Below are 18243 nucleotides of genomic sequence, written 5' to 3'. Positions count from 1 at the left end.
AGCGGGGGTAGCGGGTCAGCGGAAGCTCAGGTCGGCCAAAGAGAATAAGTTGTTGCAAGAAGCTAGTGCTTTAGAGGAGACATATATTAGAGATCCTACACCTGATAGTGAAAGGGTGTGGGCTAAAGCGCAGAAGTCTCTGTTGGTTGTCCAGAAAGATAGGGTTCAATTGAGGTTGGCAGATAGGGAAGCGGCACTTTTTGCATTTGGGCATAAGAATGGGAGGCTTTTAGGGTACTTAGCAAAGGCTAGTCGCCCTGCCACTTCTATTCCTTGTATTAAGGGGGGGGGGGGGTCGTTCTATATTGTCTGACCCTTAGTTAATCAACACTGTCTTTAGGGATTTCTACTCCTCCTTATATTCTGCTCCTTTTAGACCCTTTCAGGGGGAAATTCAGTTTTTTCTACAGGACCTATCCCTTCCAAAGCTCAGTCGTGCTCAAGCGGATGTGTTAGATATCCCTTTTATGATGGAGGAGGTGGCACAGGCTATTAGGCATCTTCCCCCAGACACCAGGTTTAGATGGGCTCATAGGTCATTGGTATGGGATGAATGAAGAGCTTTTGGCCCCTATACTCCTTAAATTGTTTCAATTGGTGGCTGAGGCTGACTTTCTTCCGGACGTTGATAGTGGTACTCCCCAAGCCTGGGAAGGATCCGTTGCTACTGGATTCCTACAGACCTATCTCCCTATTGAATGTTGATATTAAAGGGGTATTCCAGGCAAAACCTTTTTTTGATACATATCAACTGGCTCCGGAAAGTTAAACAGTTACTTCTATTAAAAAATCTTAATCCTTCCAATAGTTAATAGCTTCTGAAGTTTTCTGTCTAACTGCTCAATGATGAGGTCACGTCCCGGGAGCTGTGCATGATGGGAGAATATCCCCATAGGAACTGCACAGCTCCCGGGACCCGAGTCATCAGAGAGCAGTTAGACAGAAAACAACAACTCAACTTCAGAAGCTAATAACTATTGGAAGGATTAAGATTTTTTAATAGAAGTAATTTACAAATCTGTTTAACTTTCCGGAGCCAGTTGATATATATATATATATATATATATATATATATATATATATTAAAAAAAAAGTTTAGGCCTGGAATACCCCTTTAAGGTCTTTGCTTAAATACTGGTTACTCGCCTATGTGGGGTCATTAGCTCTATCGTTCATCCTGACCAAACCGGGTTCATGCCGGGTAGGGCTACTGATGTTAAAGTGAAACACCTACAGCTTAATATCGCATCAGTTGGGGGAAGGCTTTTCTACAGGGGTGGAGGTTAGTCTAGATATCTATAAAGCTTTTGATTCTGTACTGTGGCCATATCTCTGGGAGGTCTTGGGCGTCATTGGGTTTGGCCCTAGGTTTTGTGCCTGGGTCTGCTTGTTGTATGATTGTCCCAGGACTCATATTCGCACTAATCTAGCTGTTTCTGCCCCCTTTCCCTTGGGCCAGGGGACAAGGCAAGGGTGCCCACTATATCTCTTCCTTTTTGCACTGGCGATTGAGCCTTTGGCAGCAGCCATACGTATAGACCCCACTATCTGTGGTATTCCCAGGGGGTCAATTGTCGGGAAGGTTTCCCTTTATACAGATGACACACTAGTATATTTAGCAGATGCAGGGGCCTCCCTCGTTTCTCTGATTGACCTACTTTATAGGTTTAGCTCTATTTCAGGCATGCAGATAAATTGGGTTAAATCCTCTCTCATGGCCTTCTCACCACACATTCCACTTCCCTCTCCTCTTCCAGCAGGGGTACGAGTGGTCTCCCGCTTTATGTATCTTGGGGTAGAGGTTACTGCATTTCTGAATTACTGCATTTTCTGATTATACATCCCTGAATTTAGACCTGCTCTTGATTTCCACAGTGAATCGGTTACATGCCTCCCTCTCTCCCTAGCTGGAAGGATTAATATTTTTTAAATGGTTTACCTACCTAAATTCCTTTATCTCTTTCATTTAGCTCCTGTGGTTCCCCCTAAGAAATATTTAAATAAACTGTGTGGTGCTCTGGGATCCTTCTATTGGCAGGGAAAGTCTACCAGACTCGGTCGGGCTCTCCTTCAGGCTCCTATACGGCATGGTGGTTTAGCTGCTCCTGATGTATATAACTATTTCCTTGCCTCTCAGTTGGTCTATGCAGCGTGGTGGATTGATCTGGATCTGTCAAACTCGACTGCCTTGGCTGGAGCGCTTATGGGCTCCTATGAAGCTCTCACTAACTCTCTATACAGGTACCATTCTTGCTCCTTTAATCCTCTTCCCCTGCAAACTATAGCTTAAGTGTGGTCTGTGGTGGCGAGGAAATTTCCACAGCCTTTGGGGTCTGCTAGGGCACCCTTGTGGGGGAATGTACATTTACCTCACTTACATGGGTTACAGGAGGCCAGCTTCTGGGGTTCTCACGGACTCAAATTTGTGATTCATTTGTTCCGAAGTCTTCTTATCCTTTGCGGAAATGAAAGAATTTAATGGTATCCCTGGAAGTGCCTTTTATGCGTATCTTCAGCTTAGGCATGTGGTCCAAGCACAATTTGGCTCCCTGATGTTTACTCCTGTGTTTTCTGACGTGTTTTCCTGGGCACCACGGATCTCTCTAAACCCCTTACTCAGTCCTATGCTCTCCTCCAGACACTGGGGCCTAGCCCGTTCTCAAACGCTTATAATAAATGGGTGGCTGATATTCCTGATCTGTCTGTGTGCCAATGGATGGAAGTTGATGGCTCATATTACTCCACCGTGGTTAGTAGTTGGGATATATTGATTCAGTCTCGGTATGTTTTTAGGTTATATTATACCCCTGCTAAGCTGTAGCGTATAGGGGTTTCCCCGTCAGACTAATGTTTTCGCTGTTCTGCAGAGGTTGGCAGGTTCCTGCATGCGGTTTAGGAGTGTCCTGTTATAGCCTCTTTTTGGAGGAAGGTGATGGGGTTTTTGGCAGATAATCTGGATTTCTCCTTCCTGCTTACCCCGGTGGTGTGCTTGATGGGAGTTCTCAATGAGGTGGTCTCTGGTTCGCATAGATGTGAATTGATCCGTTTCTTGCTATTCTGTGCCCGTAAAGTGGTTGTAATGACGTGGAAGGATACTTCCCCTCCCCCTTTGTCTCACTGGCTGAATTTGGTAAATATATATGTCCCGTTGTACCGAGAGTTGTGTAAGAGTCGTAGGTGCCCGAAGAAATTTGACAAGGTATGGACTCCCTGGTCTTTACTGGATGTGTCGGCTGACCCTCCATCTGGAGTGGCCCATTAAGTTTTCTATAATAGGATATTGATCTTGCAGGAGGAGGTCGGCATCATTAGGATGTGTGGTAGTGTGAATGTATGATTGTCTATTAGTGTGGGGCTTCTCTGGATGGTACTGAGGATGCTCTTTACTTATGTGCATGATTTTCATTCCTGTTATTTTATCCCTTTCATAGTGATGGAGTGTACCTGTGGACCTCAGAGGCAAATGTTGTGGGTTGCACTTTATTGTGTTGTTTGTTTATTTTATGCAAAACATTAATAAATACATAAAAAATACATATATTTGACTTATACCCCCAGTGTCAGTTAGGAACAATACTATGAGACTTGACTTACAGTAGTTGTCCAACATCATCAGCTTCTTCACGTTAAGCTGATAATGCAATCTGATGTAAATGTCAAAATAAAAACACACTTAATACAAGGATTCACCTTGAAAGGGGTGAGACTTCTGAAATATATTAGCATACTAGCACTAGTAAAGTATTACATTTCTTCATTCCTGGACAACTCCATGCCCATGCGTCTGCCCAAAGAAAGCAAAGTAAAATCAACAGGAGACAAAATAGCACGAAGCAAGGCATCATTCCAAGAACGCGTTATGATTCTTATTCAGAGTGCATTCTATTATAGAGTTACATTATGGCCACTTTTTTTTTAATCGTAATTATAAAACATTTTAAGTGATTTGAAAAATAAATATTGTGCTCCACTAAATCTTTTTTTTAGTATATGAATTCCAATGAGTGCAACCAGATAAAGACCAAATGCAAATGTTTTCAATGCCCCCTAAATATGCCTGTTTGCAGTTTGCTTTTAAAACTACTGGGGTTTAGGTGTTAATGACTGTATTATTTCATTTCAGGCATAAAAAGAATGAAGTCACAAAAACACCTTGGACTGTAAAGTCTGCAAATTGGACGCTATCCTGTGTAATTTCTGTGACCATAATTACTTCTAGGGCAGAGGCTCTACTGTAAGGTCCATGTGAATCACTGCAGAGATACACCCGGGAGGAGATTAACGAAATGGCGTTTTTAATACAGATGAATCGCACCTTAGTAAATGCAGTTCATCATTATAACTATGTTGTCTGCAGCTAAAGTTTAACACTTCTCAGCAGCCTTGTTGTTTTTTCTCTAAGCTGATACTCCTTTAAGCTGACCCTCTAAGATGATGCAAGCGTCTAGCGCTCTTTATTTCTTATAGCTGATCACAGCCTCACTTAATTACAGAGGTGGGAGGCAAGCAATGGCTCGAAGGCTCCATCAGACTCAAATAGATATTTCATAGTGCATTGTTACAACCATTCCCAAGAAATATTAACGGATTGGCAGTTTCCTCGACATTAACATATGAAGCGAGCACATAAAAGGCCAGAAACATCTGTTCAAGAAAGCAGTGTGCCAAGTAACCATGCACACCGAATAGACTGTATCAAATAATTTCCACTACATAAAAAAAATTCAAAAATGAGAGCAACAGACTGGAGTAGGAAACCATTATATATCTATAAAAAAAAAAAAAAAAAAAAACAAACAAACAATGCAACTTCAAAATGAGTTCATGACTAAATAGAAGTGGAGACGGTGGGTCTGAGGTCTGCAGCAGCAAAGATCAGGTCCAATCACCTTACTAGGAACCAGCCATAACTGCACAATGTGCTCAATGCAATGTGGAGGATCCTACAAGACTTTTATTTTAGGGGTACGTTCAGACGAACGGATCCACAGCGTATTTTACTTTGCGAATCCGCCTCCAAAGGACCCCTACAGGGTGCCTCAGATGTGCCTGCTTGGAGCAGCAATCCGCCGCTACGAGAAGACACACGGCTGCGCATGCGCAGTATACTGTGCATGTGCATGGCAACTTGCACATTTGCAGTGTGATTGCTACTCGGAGCAGGCACATCTGAGGCACCCTATAGGGGTCCATTGGCGGCAGATCCGCATCTTAAAATACGATGTGGATCCGTTCATCGAAACGTACCTAAGGGTTCATTCCATAATGGCCACAGCAGAAGGATATGTGTTTAAATTTCGCAGCAACTTCCAAGCCCAAAATTTGCACAAGGTTTAAAAGAGTAGGATATGGAGCAAGTCTATGTGACTTCCAGCTAATCTGTATCCTAATCCATATCCTTTTCAAGAAAATTCAGTTGTTTCATCATGTGACACCACATAACTAGGAAGTGCTTTGTTTTCATCCTCCCATTTGGCACTCAGAAGGGATATCTAGTTAGTCCACTGATATAGCTCCATTAGGGTTTCCCACCAATGTTCTCATTAAAGAAATCAGTTGCAGAGGCAGGTTCACTTAAAAAACATCTAGATAACTGTTCTTCTTGTATTAAAGTAGTCAGTACTCCTTTAAATAAAAAGAAGATGAATCCATGGCTATGGCAAACCTCTGTATCACATGATTGCCCATTACAATATTAAAACTAATAATATTATTATATTATTATTATTATGTTTAATACAGTACTGCAGAGACAGATTTAACACTTATGGAACATGTTACACATCTGACCTTCAGAACCTGCTTACCACTCTCTAATAATAAATAGTATATTTTTTTCCCTATGAGAACATCCCACAATGCTTTACTAAAACTATCTTGAGAAGACTTCAAAAGTCTCATCTAATTTGAAAAGGCCCAGAGCTCTGGAACTTGTGTTTTACCACATTTTATGCAAAATCAAGGCCGACTTGGCTTTATTACAGAATCAGGCAACAAGTCCACATCTGCAAGAAAGCAAGCAAATGAAAACAAATCTGTCCCCAGATCAGAAAAAAACAACTTCTACCCAGTCAGTGGATAAAATCTGAAGAGACCACTGATGTTCAATGTGGAAGCTGCCTCTAGGAAGTAGATGAATTGTTTGCAGCTTACAGTATCACTCATGAATATCTTATTTTCTATTATCCTGTGAAACAAAACTAATGGATTATCATGTATAATGCTGGGAAATCAGATTTTTTCATAGTGCTTGACCCATGTAATACACTGCACTGTGATAAGCGATACTAATGCTCTGACATTGCTGAATGCCCTGGGATTATCAAGAAGACTTCTGTCAAGGGGAAGCCAGCAAAGCCACTGTACAATGCTGAATTTCTCATCTCTTCTGGGTCACACTAGAACAGCTTGAGGGACACCAGGAAAGACTAATGTCTTCTAGTTGGGGAAATTGCTGGCAGAAAACAAAGTTTGTGTACAAGTTCTTTTTGGGAAAGGTGGTTTATAGCATTTGTAATGGGCATTTCATAACTGCAATAGTTAACAGGAAAACAGAAATGCTACAGTTGTCTCTGCAACGTACAAACAACTTTTAGATTTGTTTACGTTGTGAATACATGCCTCACATTTCATATATGGTCTGCTCTATTATGCTATGGACAGCATTCACAATTAAGAAAGAGGAAAAGTGAGAAAGTACCAGGATCTTCAAAATTTCATTGCCAAGGAATTTTCTAATTTGCTCAAATTATGATTTATATTTGTATTTGCAACCAATAACACTTTTTAAGAAAAGAGGGAATAAAAGCAGTAAGCAAATTACCTAACTTCACAACGTTCTGATTTGAATTTTCTGCTGGGAGAAAAGCACATCATTGCCAATGTAAGTGTTTGTTTTTTTAAAGGGTAACTCATGCCAATGTCCTGGCATGATTAGAAATGCAACCAGCCGCTAGGCTTGCACTTAAAAACTTCCAGCAACCACCAAACACATTCATTCAAGCCAGTAGATTTAAGCTTTCAGGCTTTTATGCTTAAAACCATTTGTGTATATTCAACATGAACTCATAGGAAAAGAGTGAGCTTTTCCGCATGCTGCCATGTTTCCAATGTATTTGCTGCCCAAGGCCAACCAATCAAACATTGCATGCTTGTCTTTCTGACAGAAACCATACCCAACTGCACTACAGCCAAATGCGGTCTGGACACACTGCATGAGTGGGAATCTAGAACAAGACTCTTTCTCTAACCAGAGAAACTGATCATCAGTCTCAAAACTCACACCCACAAGAGTAGAAACGTAAGCAAAAGACTGCTGAAACCATGACAAATCAGTGCTTAAAGGGGTACTCCGGTGGAAAACTTTTTTTTGTAATCAACTGATGCCAAAAAGTTAAACAGATTTGTAAATTATTTCTAAATAAAAATCTTAATCCTTTCAGTACTTATTAGCTTCTTAGCTTATTAGCTGCTGTATACTACAGAGGGAGTTGTATAGTTCTTTTCTGTATGACCACAGTGCTCTCTGCTGACGCCTCTGTCTGTGACCGGAAGTGTTCAGAGTAGGAGAAAATCCCCATAGCAAACATCTTCTGCTCTGGACAGTAACTGACATGGACAAAGGTGTCAGCAGAGAGCACTGTGGTCAGACAGAAAAGAGCTATACAACTTCCTCTGCAGCATACTGCAGCTGACAAGTACTGGAAGGATTAAGATTTTTAAATAGAAGTAATTTACAAATCTTTTTGTAAACTTTATGGCACCAGTTGATTTTAAAAACTTTGTTTTCCACGGGAATACCCCTTTAACGTCTAGCATGATAAATAAAGGTGGGGGGAAAAAGGGGGAGGGTGGGAGTGATCCATTACTGGGACAGAATTAATAAGCATGAATAAGAAACACTGCCAAAATATTATGATATCACTACATAACAGGATCACCAGACAATACAGTTATGTGGAAATATCTAAAATCCTGTAATCTATAGATCTTCATTCTCATAGCACAGTACATACTGACAAAAATAAATAACTGGCTATTCATCCCTGAAAGCAGGTTAAACAATACACACCTTCAGCATTGAGGGTGATAAGAGTCACATTGTTTCCCATGTTAGAGTTCCCTGAGTGCCCACAGTTGGACAATGTGTCGCTGGCTTCAGATCCACTATCATCATCATTGTGGCTATCATCTGGGCCTGGGACCTTTACGACAATGGTATTGTGTCTTCGTCCGCTAGCACTAGAACATAATTGGACATTTCTTATTTTAGTTCAGTGTTTATACCATATGCTACTGAGCATGATTATTTGTCATCATATTAGCCATTAGTATCTATAGTACCATAACATTCTGCAATACTGCGCAATAGATCAAATGCAACAAGAGGCATCCCTCTTATTATAAGAGAAAGTGTCAGATTGTTGCTAGAAAATCATGTTTGAAGACGCACTTCATGTTTTTGCTCTTTTTTGCCCATATATTGCACATTCACTCTCTGTATTCCTGCAGTGGCATACTTTTCATTACAGCTCTGCTGCATCCATAAATTTCATTGCTACAGCTGGATAATGTGATCCCTAGCCTGACAACCAGAAAACAACATGATAGTTGATAAGTTGTATATAAACATATTACCTATTGAGCATATTTTCCAGGCTTTCTGTTGCTCTGTTCATTGAATCCTCCTGACCCTCCAGTTTGGCCACTACAGAGTTCTGTCTTTCGTTATTTAGGATTACAGTTGTCTGAGGAACAACACTATGAGAGAAACAATGATTTAAAGGATCACACCAGATATCAGTCAGACCTACACAATACATCAGAATATAGAATTGATAAACATAAGCATTCAAAATAATGTGCATTCATAATTTGATCAATTAGCATCATCTCACCCACAGAGCTTCATAGGTGCCACCAGCAGACAAAGCCAAAGATTTTCCCCCAAACCTCACTTTCATACTGAGCATGCTTGATCAATGTCAACATGTGGGACTAGCTTAACTCAAAATAGAATCAAGTATAATTTATCTAACATACATAATACAATTTTCTTCAAGAAAAAAAAAATTTTATAAATTATTTTCCTTAATCCAGAGTGGTCCAGTACAGGCCCATCATCCTAACAGGGAAGGAAACAATTGTTAAGAAAATACAACTTGTTAAAGCCTTAATATAACGTAGTAATTGTGTGTATGGCTAGAGTGTAATCTGCATTTCTACGTTGAGAAAACCTACAATTTCAAGAGTGCTCAACTGAGCCAAGTTGTGTCAGTTCCCGGATTTTTACACTCTGTCTTATCACCTTGCAGCAGTTTAGCACTTGTCACAATATTCCAGTGCTCCGAACACTGCCCCCAAAACAAACATCTTAACAGGGGAACTGGTTGGGCTTCAGTTTCCGAGTTCTCACCACAAAGTATTATAGTCTACTTTGTTCCACATAAAAACACTGGCATACAACGTGGAAAAATAACTACAGCAAGCCACATAGGTAAGTCCAAGATCAGTTTTAATGACAACAGATACTACACTGAACTACCAAGTTAAAAATGCTTTTCCCCTAGTTTCTTAAATACAGAAAAATTCTAATAAGCTAGGATGTAAAAAAAAAAAAATAAAAATAAAAAAAAGACTGAAAACTAAGTTATCTCAGTAACTAAGTTTATATTTCAGTGATGTTAAGTGCTGGACATTTAGGCACATTTATCATTGTGTCTGGGTCCAATTTACCCATAGCAACCACTCAAAGGTCAGCTTTCATTTCTCAACATGCTCCGGTAAAACTAAAGCTGAGCTGTTATTGGATGCAGTTTTTGTCCTCAGACAGACTGATAAATCTGGGTCAAGGTTTTGACCTCAAATTGTCATAGAAGTACCTGCTGAATTGGGTTCAATATCTAGTATAGACTTCTGTGTTCAACTTAAATGGGCACTGTCATATTCGAAAACTTTTTAGATGTTGTACATCTTGGCAAAACATTTACTTTTCTAATATACGTCATAAGAATTTTTTTTATAGAAATTATGGCTTAGAAAATCATGGCTTTGTCCAAGCTGAATCACAGGCATGGACGGTGGGGCTAGCACTCCTCTGTGCTATCTCCTGTCTGATAGCACTCTTTTGTGTTCTCTCCTGTCTGATAGTAGTCCTCTGTGCTCTCTCCTGTCTAATAGCATTCCTCTGTGCTCTCTCCCATTTAATTGACTTCTCTGTGCTCTCTCCTGTCTGATAGCACTCCTCTGTGCTCTCTCCTGTCTGATAGGACTCCTCTGTGCTCTCTCCTGTCTAATAGCAATCCTCTGTGTTCTCGTCTGTCTGATAGGACTCCTCTGTGTTCTCGCCTGTCTGATAGGACTCCTCTGTGCTCTCTCCTGTCTGATAGCACTCCTCTGTGCTCTCTCCTGTCTGATAGGACTCCTCTGTGCTCTCCCCTGTCTGATAGAACTCATCTGTGCTCTGTCTTTTTTTTTTTTATATTAACATTATTTTTTATTCAACGCTTACAGAACAAAAATACAAGTTCTTACAATTACAATACAACAAGTTACAAATGCATATGCATTTATTTGGTCCTATTATAACCCACCCCACCCTCCGACCACAATGGCAGAAAAAAAAAATTGGAAATTTCTCTTATCCGCACCTCTCTCTGGAAATTCCGGAATCATCCTAATTATCAGTGTCCCATAGTCCCCACTTTTTCTTCCATATATCAAACATTTTTTCTGACTTTTTGCTTTAACCTTTTCAAAACCTTTAACCCTTTGCAACTCTAGTTTCCATTCTAGACTACTCGGGTTTTTGTTAGAAATCCAATTCCTCATTATAAACAACCTCCCTGTACTCAATGCATTCATCAACTTCTTTTTGGCCACAGGAAGGTTAGGGATTAGACCAAACAGGAAAACTCCTGGTTTCCACTCCAAACTAACACCTATTTTTCTTTTAATCTGTTCTTTAATTTCAAACCAAAAATCGTTTACATATGGGCACTCCCACAGCATATGAAGCAAATTCGCTTCGGCCCTTCCACATTTTGGGCAGTCTGCATGGGCACAAATTTTCCATTTGCATAGATCTTTAGGGGTATAATATAGTCTATGCAATAGCATAAACTGGGAGGTTCGAAATTTTTCATTTTCCGACATCTTGACCACACTCGCAGTCATTCCCTTCCAAGTGGTCTCATCCGACAGCATTCCTTCTTTTGCCCACTCTGCTTTACTTTTAACTTTCCCTAATCGAAGAATTTTATATACTGCAGACAGCCCCAATTTCCTACCCCCATCCACCAATCCAATCAAGGGATGGTTCTGGATACTAAGAGCCCTTGTATCCTTAGTATACTTTACAGCATGTTCTAGTTGGAGGAAACCAAATTAAAATTTATCATCTAACCCAAACTCCCTCTGCAGATCTTCGAATTTTTTAATTTTCCTTCACTGAACATTTGCTCAACATATACTATCCCCTTTCTTAACCATAAACCATAATGCTCAATTTTACTTATTTCATTCAAATTATTATTTTCCCACAATGGAGTAAATTTAACACTCCCTATAATGTTTAAAACACTTTTAACTTTCCTCCATACTTCAAACACGAGCTTCCTATACACCTTATATTTAAATTTTAAGAGGTCATGAATCAGCTGACCTTGATCACACGTGAGCTGTGATAGCTGAGCCGCCTAGTAATACAGTCTAAAGTTTGGAACCCCTAACCCCCACCAGCCCCCTATCTATGGGCAGCGTGAATGTGTCTAATCTAATCCTAACCTTTTACTTACCCCAAATTAATGTATTCACCAAACCATCAATTTTCCTGAACCATACTTCACCTATAATTACCGGGGATGCTGTTAAATAGTATAAAAGTTGCGGCAGAACCACTATTTTTTTCAATGCTATACGGTCGGACATTCCCAAGGTAGTTTTAACCAGATATCAATTTTCTTTTAAATTTTTACCAACAGCGGAGCTAGATTTAACTTGATATAGTCCTTTGGATTGCTACTAATGCTAATCCCCAGGTATTCCATGGTCTCTGGATATTTTATTACTTTTAATTCACTAAACCTTTCTTCACCTATGCCTTCCACAATCATTAATGAAGATTTTCTCCAGTTGATTGAGAGTCCCGAGATACAACCAAATTCCTGAATGTCCTGAATAATGTCAACTAAATGAATCTTCGGGTTCCTGACAAACAGTAATAAATCAACCGCATATAATGCAATTTTTCCTTCATCTCCTCCAGGACCAAAACCCTGGTATTGGGAATGATTTTTGAGAAAAACAGCCAGAGGTTCAATAAATAAAAGAAATAATAATGGTGACAGGGGACATTCTTGTCTTGTGCCCCTGGTGAGGCTAAATTGTCTAGATATAGTATCGTTTATTTTAATTCTTGCCCTGGGGTGGTCGTATAACAGCTTAATATAATTTATAAAGCTCTGCCCTAACCCAAACTGTTCCAACGTTTCCATAAGAAGGCCCACTCCACCCTGTCAGCGTCTAGTGACAGGATGGAGCGGGCCCCCCTGTCTCCCCTAGCTGGATGACAGAAAAAACTCGCCTAATGTTATCCATTCCATTCCTGTTCTTCATAAATCCAACCTGATCTCTCCCCACCAGGTTCCCAATTACTCCCTTCAGGCGCAATGTTAATACCTTCGCAAAAATGTTTGTGTCTGTATTTAAAAGCGAGATGGGTCTATATGAGCCCATCTCGCTTAGATCTTTACCCTTTTTCGGGATTAATACCATCATTGCTTCCCGCATTGACTGCGGAAGGGACCCCTATCTGCAGGATTCATCTAACACCTCTTGGAGTTTCCCTAACAATGACTTACCCAGTTTACAATATATCTCAAACGGGAGCCCATCCATCCCTGGAGCTGTGTTCCCAGATAAAGATCTGAAGGCCTGCTCCAGCTCATGGAGCTGAATTTTAGAATCCAACTCCACCCCCTGGGTGGACCCAAACTCAGTAATTTGATTATTTTTTTTTTAATTCTTCAATATCCTCCTTGGAATGTTGCACTTCTGAAAAGAAACGAACAAAACTTGCTTCCACTTCTGCAGGAGACCTGAGAAAGCCATCTTTATTATCCTTAATAGATTTTATAAAGTTCCCCCTTTTCTGATTTCTTATGAGTTGACTCAGGAATTTCTTTGCCCCCCCCCCCCTTCATAATATAATTTTTGATTTAAAAAAAAAAAAAAATCTGATTTAGGGCTTTCGCTTCTAAATATACTTTAAGATCCTGATTTTTTTTTCTAACTTTTTTAAATTGTCAACAGAGGCATCTCTGGACAGCTCAACCTCTGCCCTAGCGATTTCTTTTTCCAGCTCTTTTTCTTTTAAACTAAACCTCCTCTTCTTCCTACAGATCTCCCTATATAGCAAACCTCTGATAAATGCTTTCAGGGCATCCCATACTATGCCCACCTCTGCCGTGCCCTTGTTGACTGCCCAAAATTCGTCTATTTCCCCTTTTAACTTTTCCCAATCATTCAGGATACTTAGCCAATGAGGGTTGATCTTGAGCATTCTAGTTGTACTTCTCCCCTTTTTCCCCACATATTCTTAGATTCATACTACAATGCTCATGTCTGTCCCTATTCTTCAAAAAGGCCACTAAAGCAGCCAACACCTGATTAGAGAAAGGGGGAGGAATATATACAAAAGCTAAGACCACCTGTCTTCCTTCCATAACCGTGTCCAGAAAGGACAAATTTCTTTAAATTGGACCTCTAAATCAATGCCTAAATTGACAAGAACAGAGACCACTGCGGAGAAACTAGAACCAAACGCATGGAATTCCTGTGTTGCCCATTTTTTCCTAACCAGCACTGTCCCTTCTTTGGTCAAATGAGTTTCTACAAGGCACACAATAGCTGGTAAGTTTCGTTTGATGCTATCAAAAATGGCACATCTTTTGCTCTTATCTTTAAGTCCCCGGATATTCCACATTACTACCCTAATTCCCATTTAGTGTTCAATACACAGAGAAGTGAGAGGAGAGAGAGAGAAAAAAAAAAAACACCCCTGCCACCCCCCCACCCCCATATTGTCTCACCTAACATATGAGACTCTCAACTAGGTACCCCTGACCCTCACTCTCCCATGTACCCATAGCCCCACCCCCCTTCCCCCTTACAAAGACGAAAAAATTTGAGCAATAATTAACATATCTCATTATAATCACTCTATTAGTTAATATTTAAAACCCCTGCCCTTCCAACCATGCTGAAGCTTCAGCTGCTGACTGAAAAAAAGAGGACGGATTCCTTATATACAATTCTAAGCTTTGCTGGAAATAGTAATGAAAACTTGATTCCTGCCGTCACCAGCCTTTTCTTGACCTCCCTATAAGACATCCTTTCTCTTTGAGTTTCCCTGGAGAAGTCAGGAAACAGGCTAATTGTAGAATTATTATAGCACAATGACTCTCCTTTGCCCCTTGCCGATTGCAACATAGTGTCTCTATCCTTTGATGATAACACTTTTGCCAGTATATATATTTTTTTTTCAAATTCAAGAACATTTATTGAAAAATATGAAGGAACAAGAATACAGACTTTGTGTATGCAATAACACAGACAAGTCATAAGAAATATGTCCGACGGTCCAGGGAGGCCATATTGACAAAGAAACAGTAAGCATAATAAAACTATGTGGGCAATTACAAGAAATACATAGATAAACTAGACAATATTACTAATAAAGGAGCATCATTCAGCACCCCAGTCAAAAGAGCTGGGGCGCCCCAGATAAAACATGTGAGAGTAACATCAATAAGACATGCGATAATGGTAGATGCTGGTTTAGGAAAACAAGGCACATTGTCAGTATGTCTAGCGGAGCAAGAGAAGATAAAATAAAACACACACTGAAAAGGAAGAGAGAGAGAAGGGGAGAGGGAGCAAAGAGGGGGGCAGCAAAAGTAAAAAGTAGTATGTGAAGGAAAGAGGCAGCGGTAGGGGGGGGGGGGGGTGGGAGTCAGCGGAGTCCCCAACATCCCACAAGGTCAACACATGAGGGAAACCCGTAATCGCGACCTCAGTAGGGCATCACAGGGATCTACACCTCTGGGAAGGGCAAAACTGTGCCCACGGGAGCCATGTGGTCTCAACACGAACAACGTCTGCAGGGAGGACCGCCATACGACGGGAATTGGCAACCTCCGCCAGGCATTAATCTACAGTGGGGGGGGGGGGGTCTGCGGACCACCATCTCCGGGGGATGACTGTTTTCGCTGCCTGAAGGTGGTGTCGTGCCAAGGACTTCTTGTATTTCGCCTGTGCCACAGGGAACATAAAGAGCAAGGCTGCCTCAGGGGTGTCAGGGACACGCACTCCCGTTACCTCATGAATTACCTGTAAAACTGAGTGCCAAAACAGGGCAAGCACAGGGCAACTCCACCAAACGTGCGTCATCGTACCCTCCGCAACGCCACAGCGCCAACATTCAGCCGGAACCGAAGGGTACCAACGAGTGAGAATTTTGTAACTGGTTTCTTGTGCTTTGGTGGCAATTACTGCCTCATGAGTAAAAAAAAAAGAATCTGGCCCAGTCCTCAGGAAAGAACGTCTTGCCTAACTCTGTTTCTCAAGCATGACAAAAACTGGAAGGGAAGACGATCTCTGGGACAGCAAAAGTTCATAAAGAATAGAGATGGAGTGGCGGAGGTACGATGAGGCGAGGCAAAGGCGCTCGAAGGGCTGCAAGTCGTGGTCCAGGGCCAAGTGGACAGGGACGGATGAGTAGAAATGACGCAACTGGATATAGGCAAAAGGGGCTCTGGCAGAGGAAGGGTAGTCCTCCAACAGAGCTTCCAGAGGTTTCAGCTGGCGCGCGTGCAGGTCATGTCGAAAACGCAGGGGAGAGGACCGAGTGGCACCAAAAAAGGAGCCAGCAGCAGTAGCCCCAGGCGGAAAGTCAGGATGGTCAGTGATGGGCAGAAGGGGACCCTGACGGTCAACTAGACTGTGTCCACTGCCTGCGGAATGTAAAGAAGCCAGGGTGTGTCTGGTAGAGTAGGAGGTAGGGAAGGAAGTCAGGTGGGCCAGGGACCAGGTCCGCGGGAGAGTAGCTAAAGCCTTAGGGCCGAGATCCTGGGCCAGGCGAACCCAAAGCTTAGATTCGGAACTGTGCGACCAGTCAAGGACTCGAGCATACACAAGCCATGAAGTATGTACGGCAATCGAGAATACCCGCTCCACCAGACAATTTAGGCCTGGAGAGGAGAAGGCTGTTCAAGAGAGGCCACGTCGAAGACCAGACGAACAATCCAAAGAAGCGTTGGATAGCACGCCAATAGGAGGAGGGGAGGTGGATGGGCACAGTCTGTAGGAAATATAACAGTCTAGGCAAAAGGTTCATTTTTATGATGCTGATCCGGCCAAACAAGGAAAACTCCCGTTTGTCACAGGCAGCTAAATCCAATTTAAACTGTGCAAGAAGGGGAGAAAAGTTGAGAGAGAATAGATGGGATAACTCAGAAGACATTTTAGTTCCTAAGTATGTTACACCTCGGGAGGGCCAAGTGAATGGGAAAGCAGAATGGAGGGATTCTACTGTATGTCCGGGCAAGGAGACATTGAGCGCCTCAGACTTAGAAAGGTTGATTTTAAAATTGGACCAAGCACCAAACTCACGAATACAGGCCATTAGATTAGGCAGTGATACCATAGCGTTTGAAAGATATACTAAAAGATCGTCAGCAAAGGCCGAGCATTTTGCCAGTATAGTTCTAGGCAAGCCACCAGGTACAGGTTTTTTAAAAGGGAAACGGTGCGCTCTCTCTATACCAAACAATGATGATAATTTGGCTTCTGGCAAATTTTCTTTGATCCAGCCCTCCAAGAAATCACACATATTTTTATCACCAGCGGCCTCTTGAAAACCTATAAAACGAATATTACATCTCCTATCTAAATCCTCCATATCCTGCAACTTTTTTCTAAGAGACTCATTCTGTTCAACCATTCTATCGGTAGCGGTATTTGAGATTTTAATCTTTTCTTCCATCTGGGGGATCAAAGCTTCTATATTGTTAACCCGATCCTTAATTTTGCTCAGGTCAGATCTAATTAAAGTCACATCAGATGATACTGCCCCAACTTGTAGAGAGAGTTTGTGTAGTTTTTTTATTATTAATCTGAATTTCATGTAATATTTCTTCCAGTATAGCGGGGTGTCTTTCTGGTCCCTCAGTTGGGTCTACTCCCTCCTCCACCTCCAACACAGCATATCTGGACCCCGCCATTGATTCGCCAGTCACTTTATCTTTCGAGGTTTTAGCCCTTGTGGTTGCCAGGGGGGATTTCAGGTATTTATCCAGTCTCCCATTGCCTTGCTTATCTTTTCCAGGGCTCCCTCCTCACGACCTTCTGGGATTTACTTTGGGTGGCATCTACTTATAAAATAGTCGCAGATTTTGATTAACTTGTTGGGAGGTACCCATGCAGACTCTAGAATAGAGAAGGAGTGTAATATATAGCCAGTACAATCCTTCATAAATCCCCTTCTAATTTTTTCCTTTTTTAAGTTCCTGTACCTTGCAGCATTAGATCTTACAACATTAGATCTCAGAGGTTCTCTTCCAGAGTTCAATAGTTGAAGATGCAAACTTTACAAAAAAAAGAGAGCAAGGATGATAATGTTCCACCTGGCTGGCACATCCAGAAAAACCAATTCTGTGCTCAGCTTTCGCAAACTCCCTTCAGCACAACGGCGATTTTCCAGCACCTGCTGATTCATTACAAACCCCCTCCTGTGAGTGTCATAATAGAACATATCAATAACCCGGCAGATGATCCCAAGATTACTCCTGAGCACATACGTTGCTATGTTTAGACTGTTCAAACAAATGGAATGCCATATATCGCAGAGTGCAAAGTGAAAAACGCTGGCCACCTCACAGCTTGCAGCCTATAACATCTTGTTTGACCAGGTCCTGTTTATCACAGTCATTCCCATACCAATCTTCCCTCAGCAAAGTCAAACAACATCTTAAAAAAAAAGTTTTTACGTGAATAGTTTTTTTTTTTTTTTTTTTTATCTCCGAGAGCCCAGGCTCTAGCCTCATGTGGGGGGGGGGAGGCGCGGCAGCGTGTAGTGAGCTGTGCGAGCCAAGCCCGTTTCCAAATATACAGAGCAACAGCTGGCCCTTTTGCCGCTGCTGCCTCATCACACTATCCTCCTCTGCAGAAAAAAAAAACAAGCCC

At 41.5% G+C, this 18243-nt stretch overlaps 1 protein-coding gene across 6 annotated transcripts in view; it reads right to left on the bottom strand.

Moving 5' to 3' along the window:
* The window catches only part of BANP (BTG3 associated nuclear protein), a 710387-nt gene that overhangs the window by 517284 nt on the left and 174860 nt on the right, over positions 1-18243 (bottom strand). For all 6 annotated transcript variants that reach the window (XR_008845087.1, XM_056525545.1, XM_056525548.1 and 3 more), the window contains 2 exons: positions 8638-8760; positions 8072-8241 (listed from right to left, as the gene is read on the bottom strand). Coding sequence is in view for 5 of the 6 variants with exons in the window: in XM_056525545.1 (XP_056381520.1) it covers positions 8072-8241; positions 8638-8760 (293 nt within the window). In the remaining variant the exon portion in view is untranslated. The remainder of the gene's footprint in view (positions 1-8071; positions 8242-8637; positions 8761-18243) is intronic.

The sequence above is a fragment of the Hyla sarda genome, chromosome 6 (assembly GCF_029499605.1).
Source record: "Hyla sarda isolate aHylSar1 chromosome 6, aHylSar1.hap1, whole genome shotgun sequence".
NCBI lineage: Eukaryota > Metazoa > Chordata > Amphibia > Anura > Hylidae > Hyla > Hyla sarda.
Note: the sequence above shows the minus strand (reverse complement) of the source record. Positions and strands in the feature narration are given on the sequence as shown.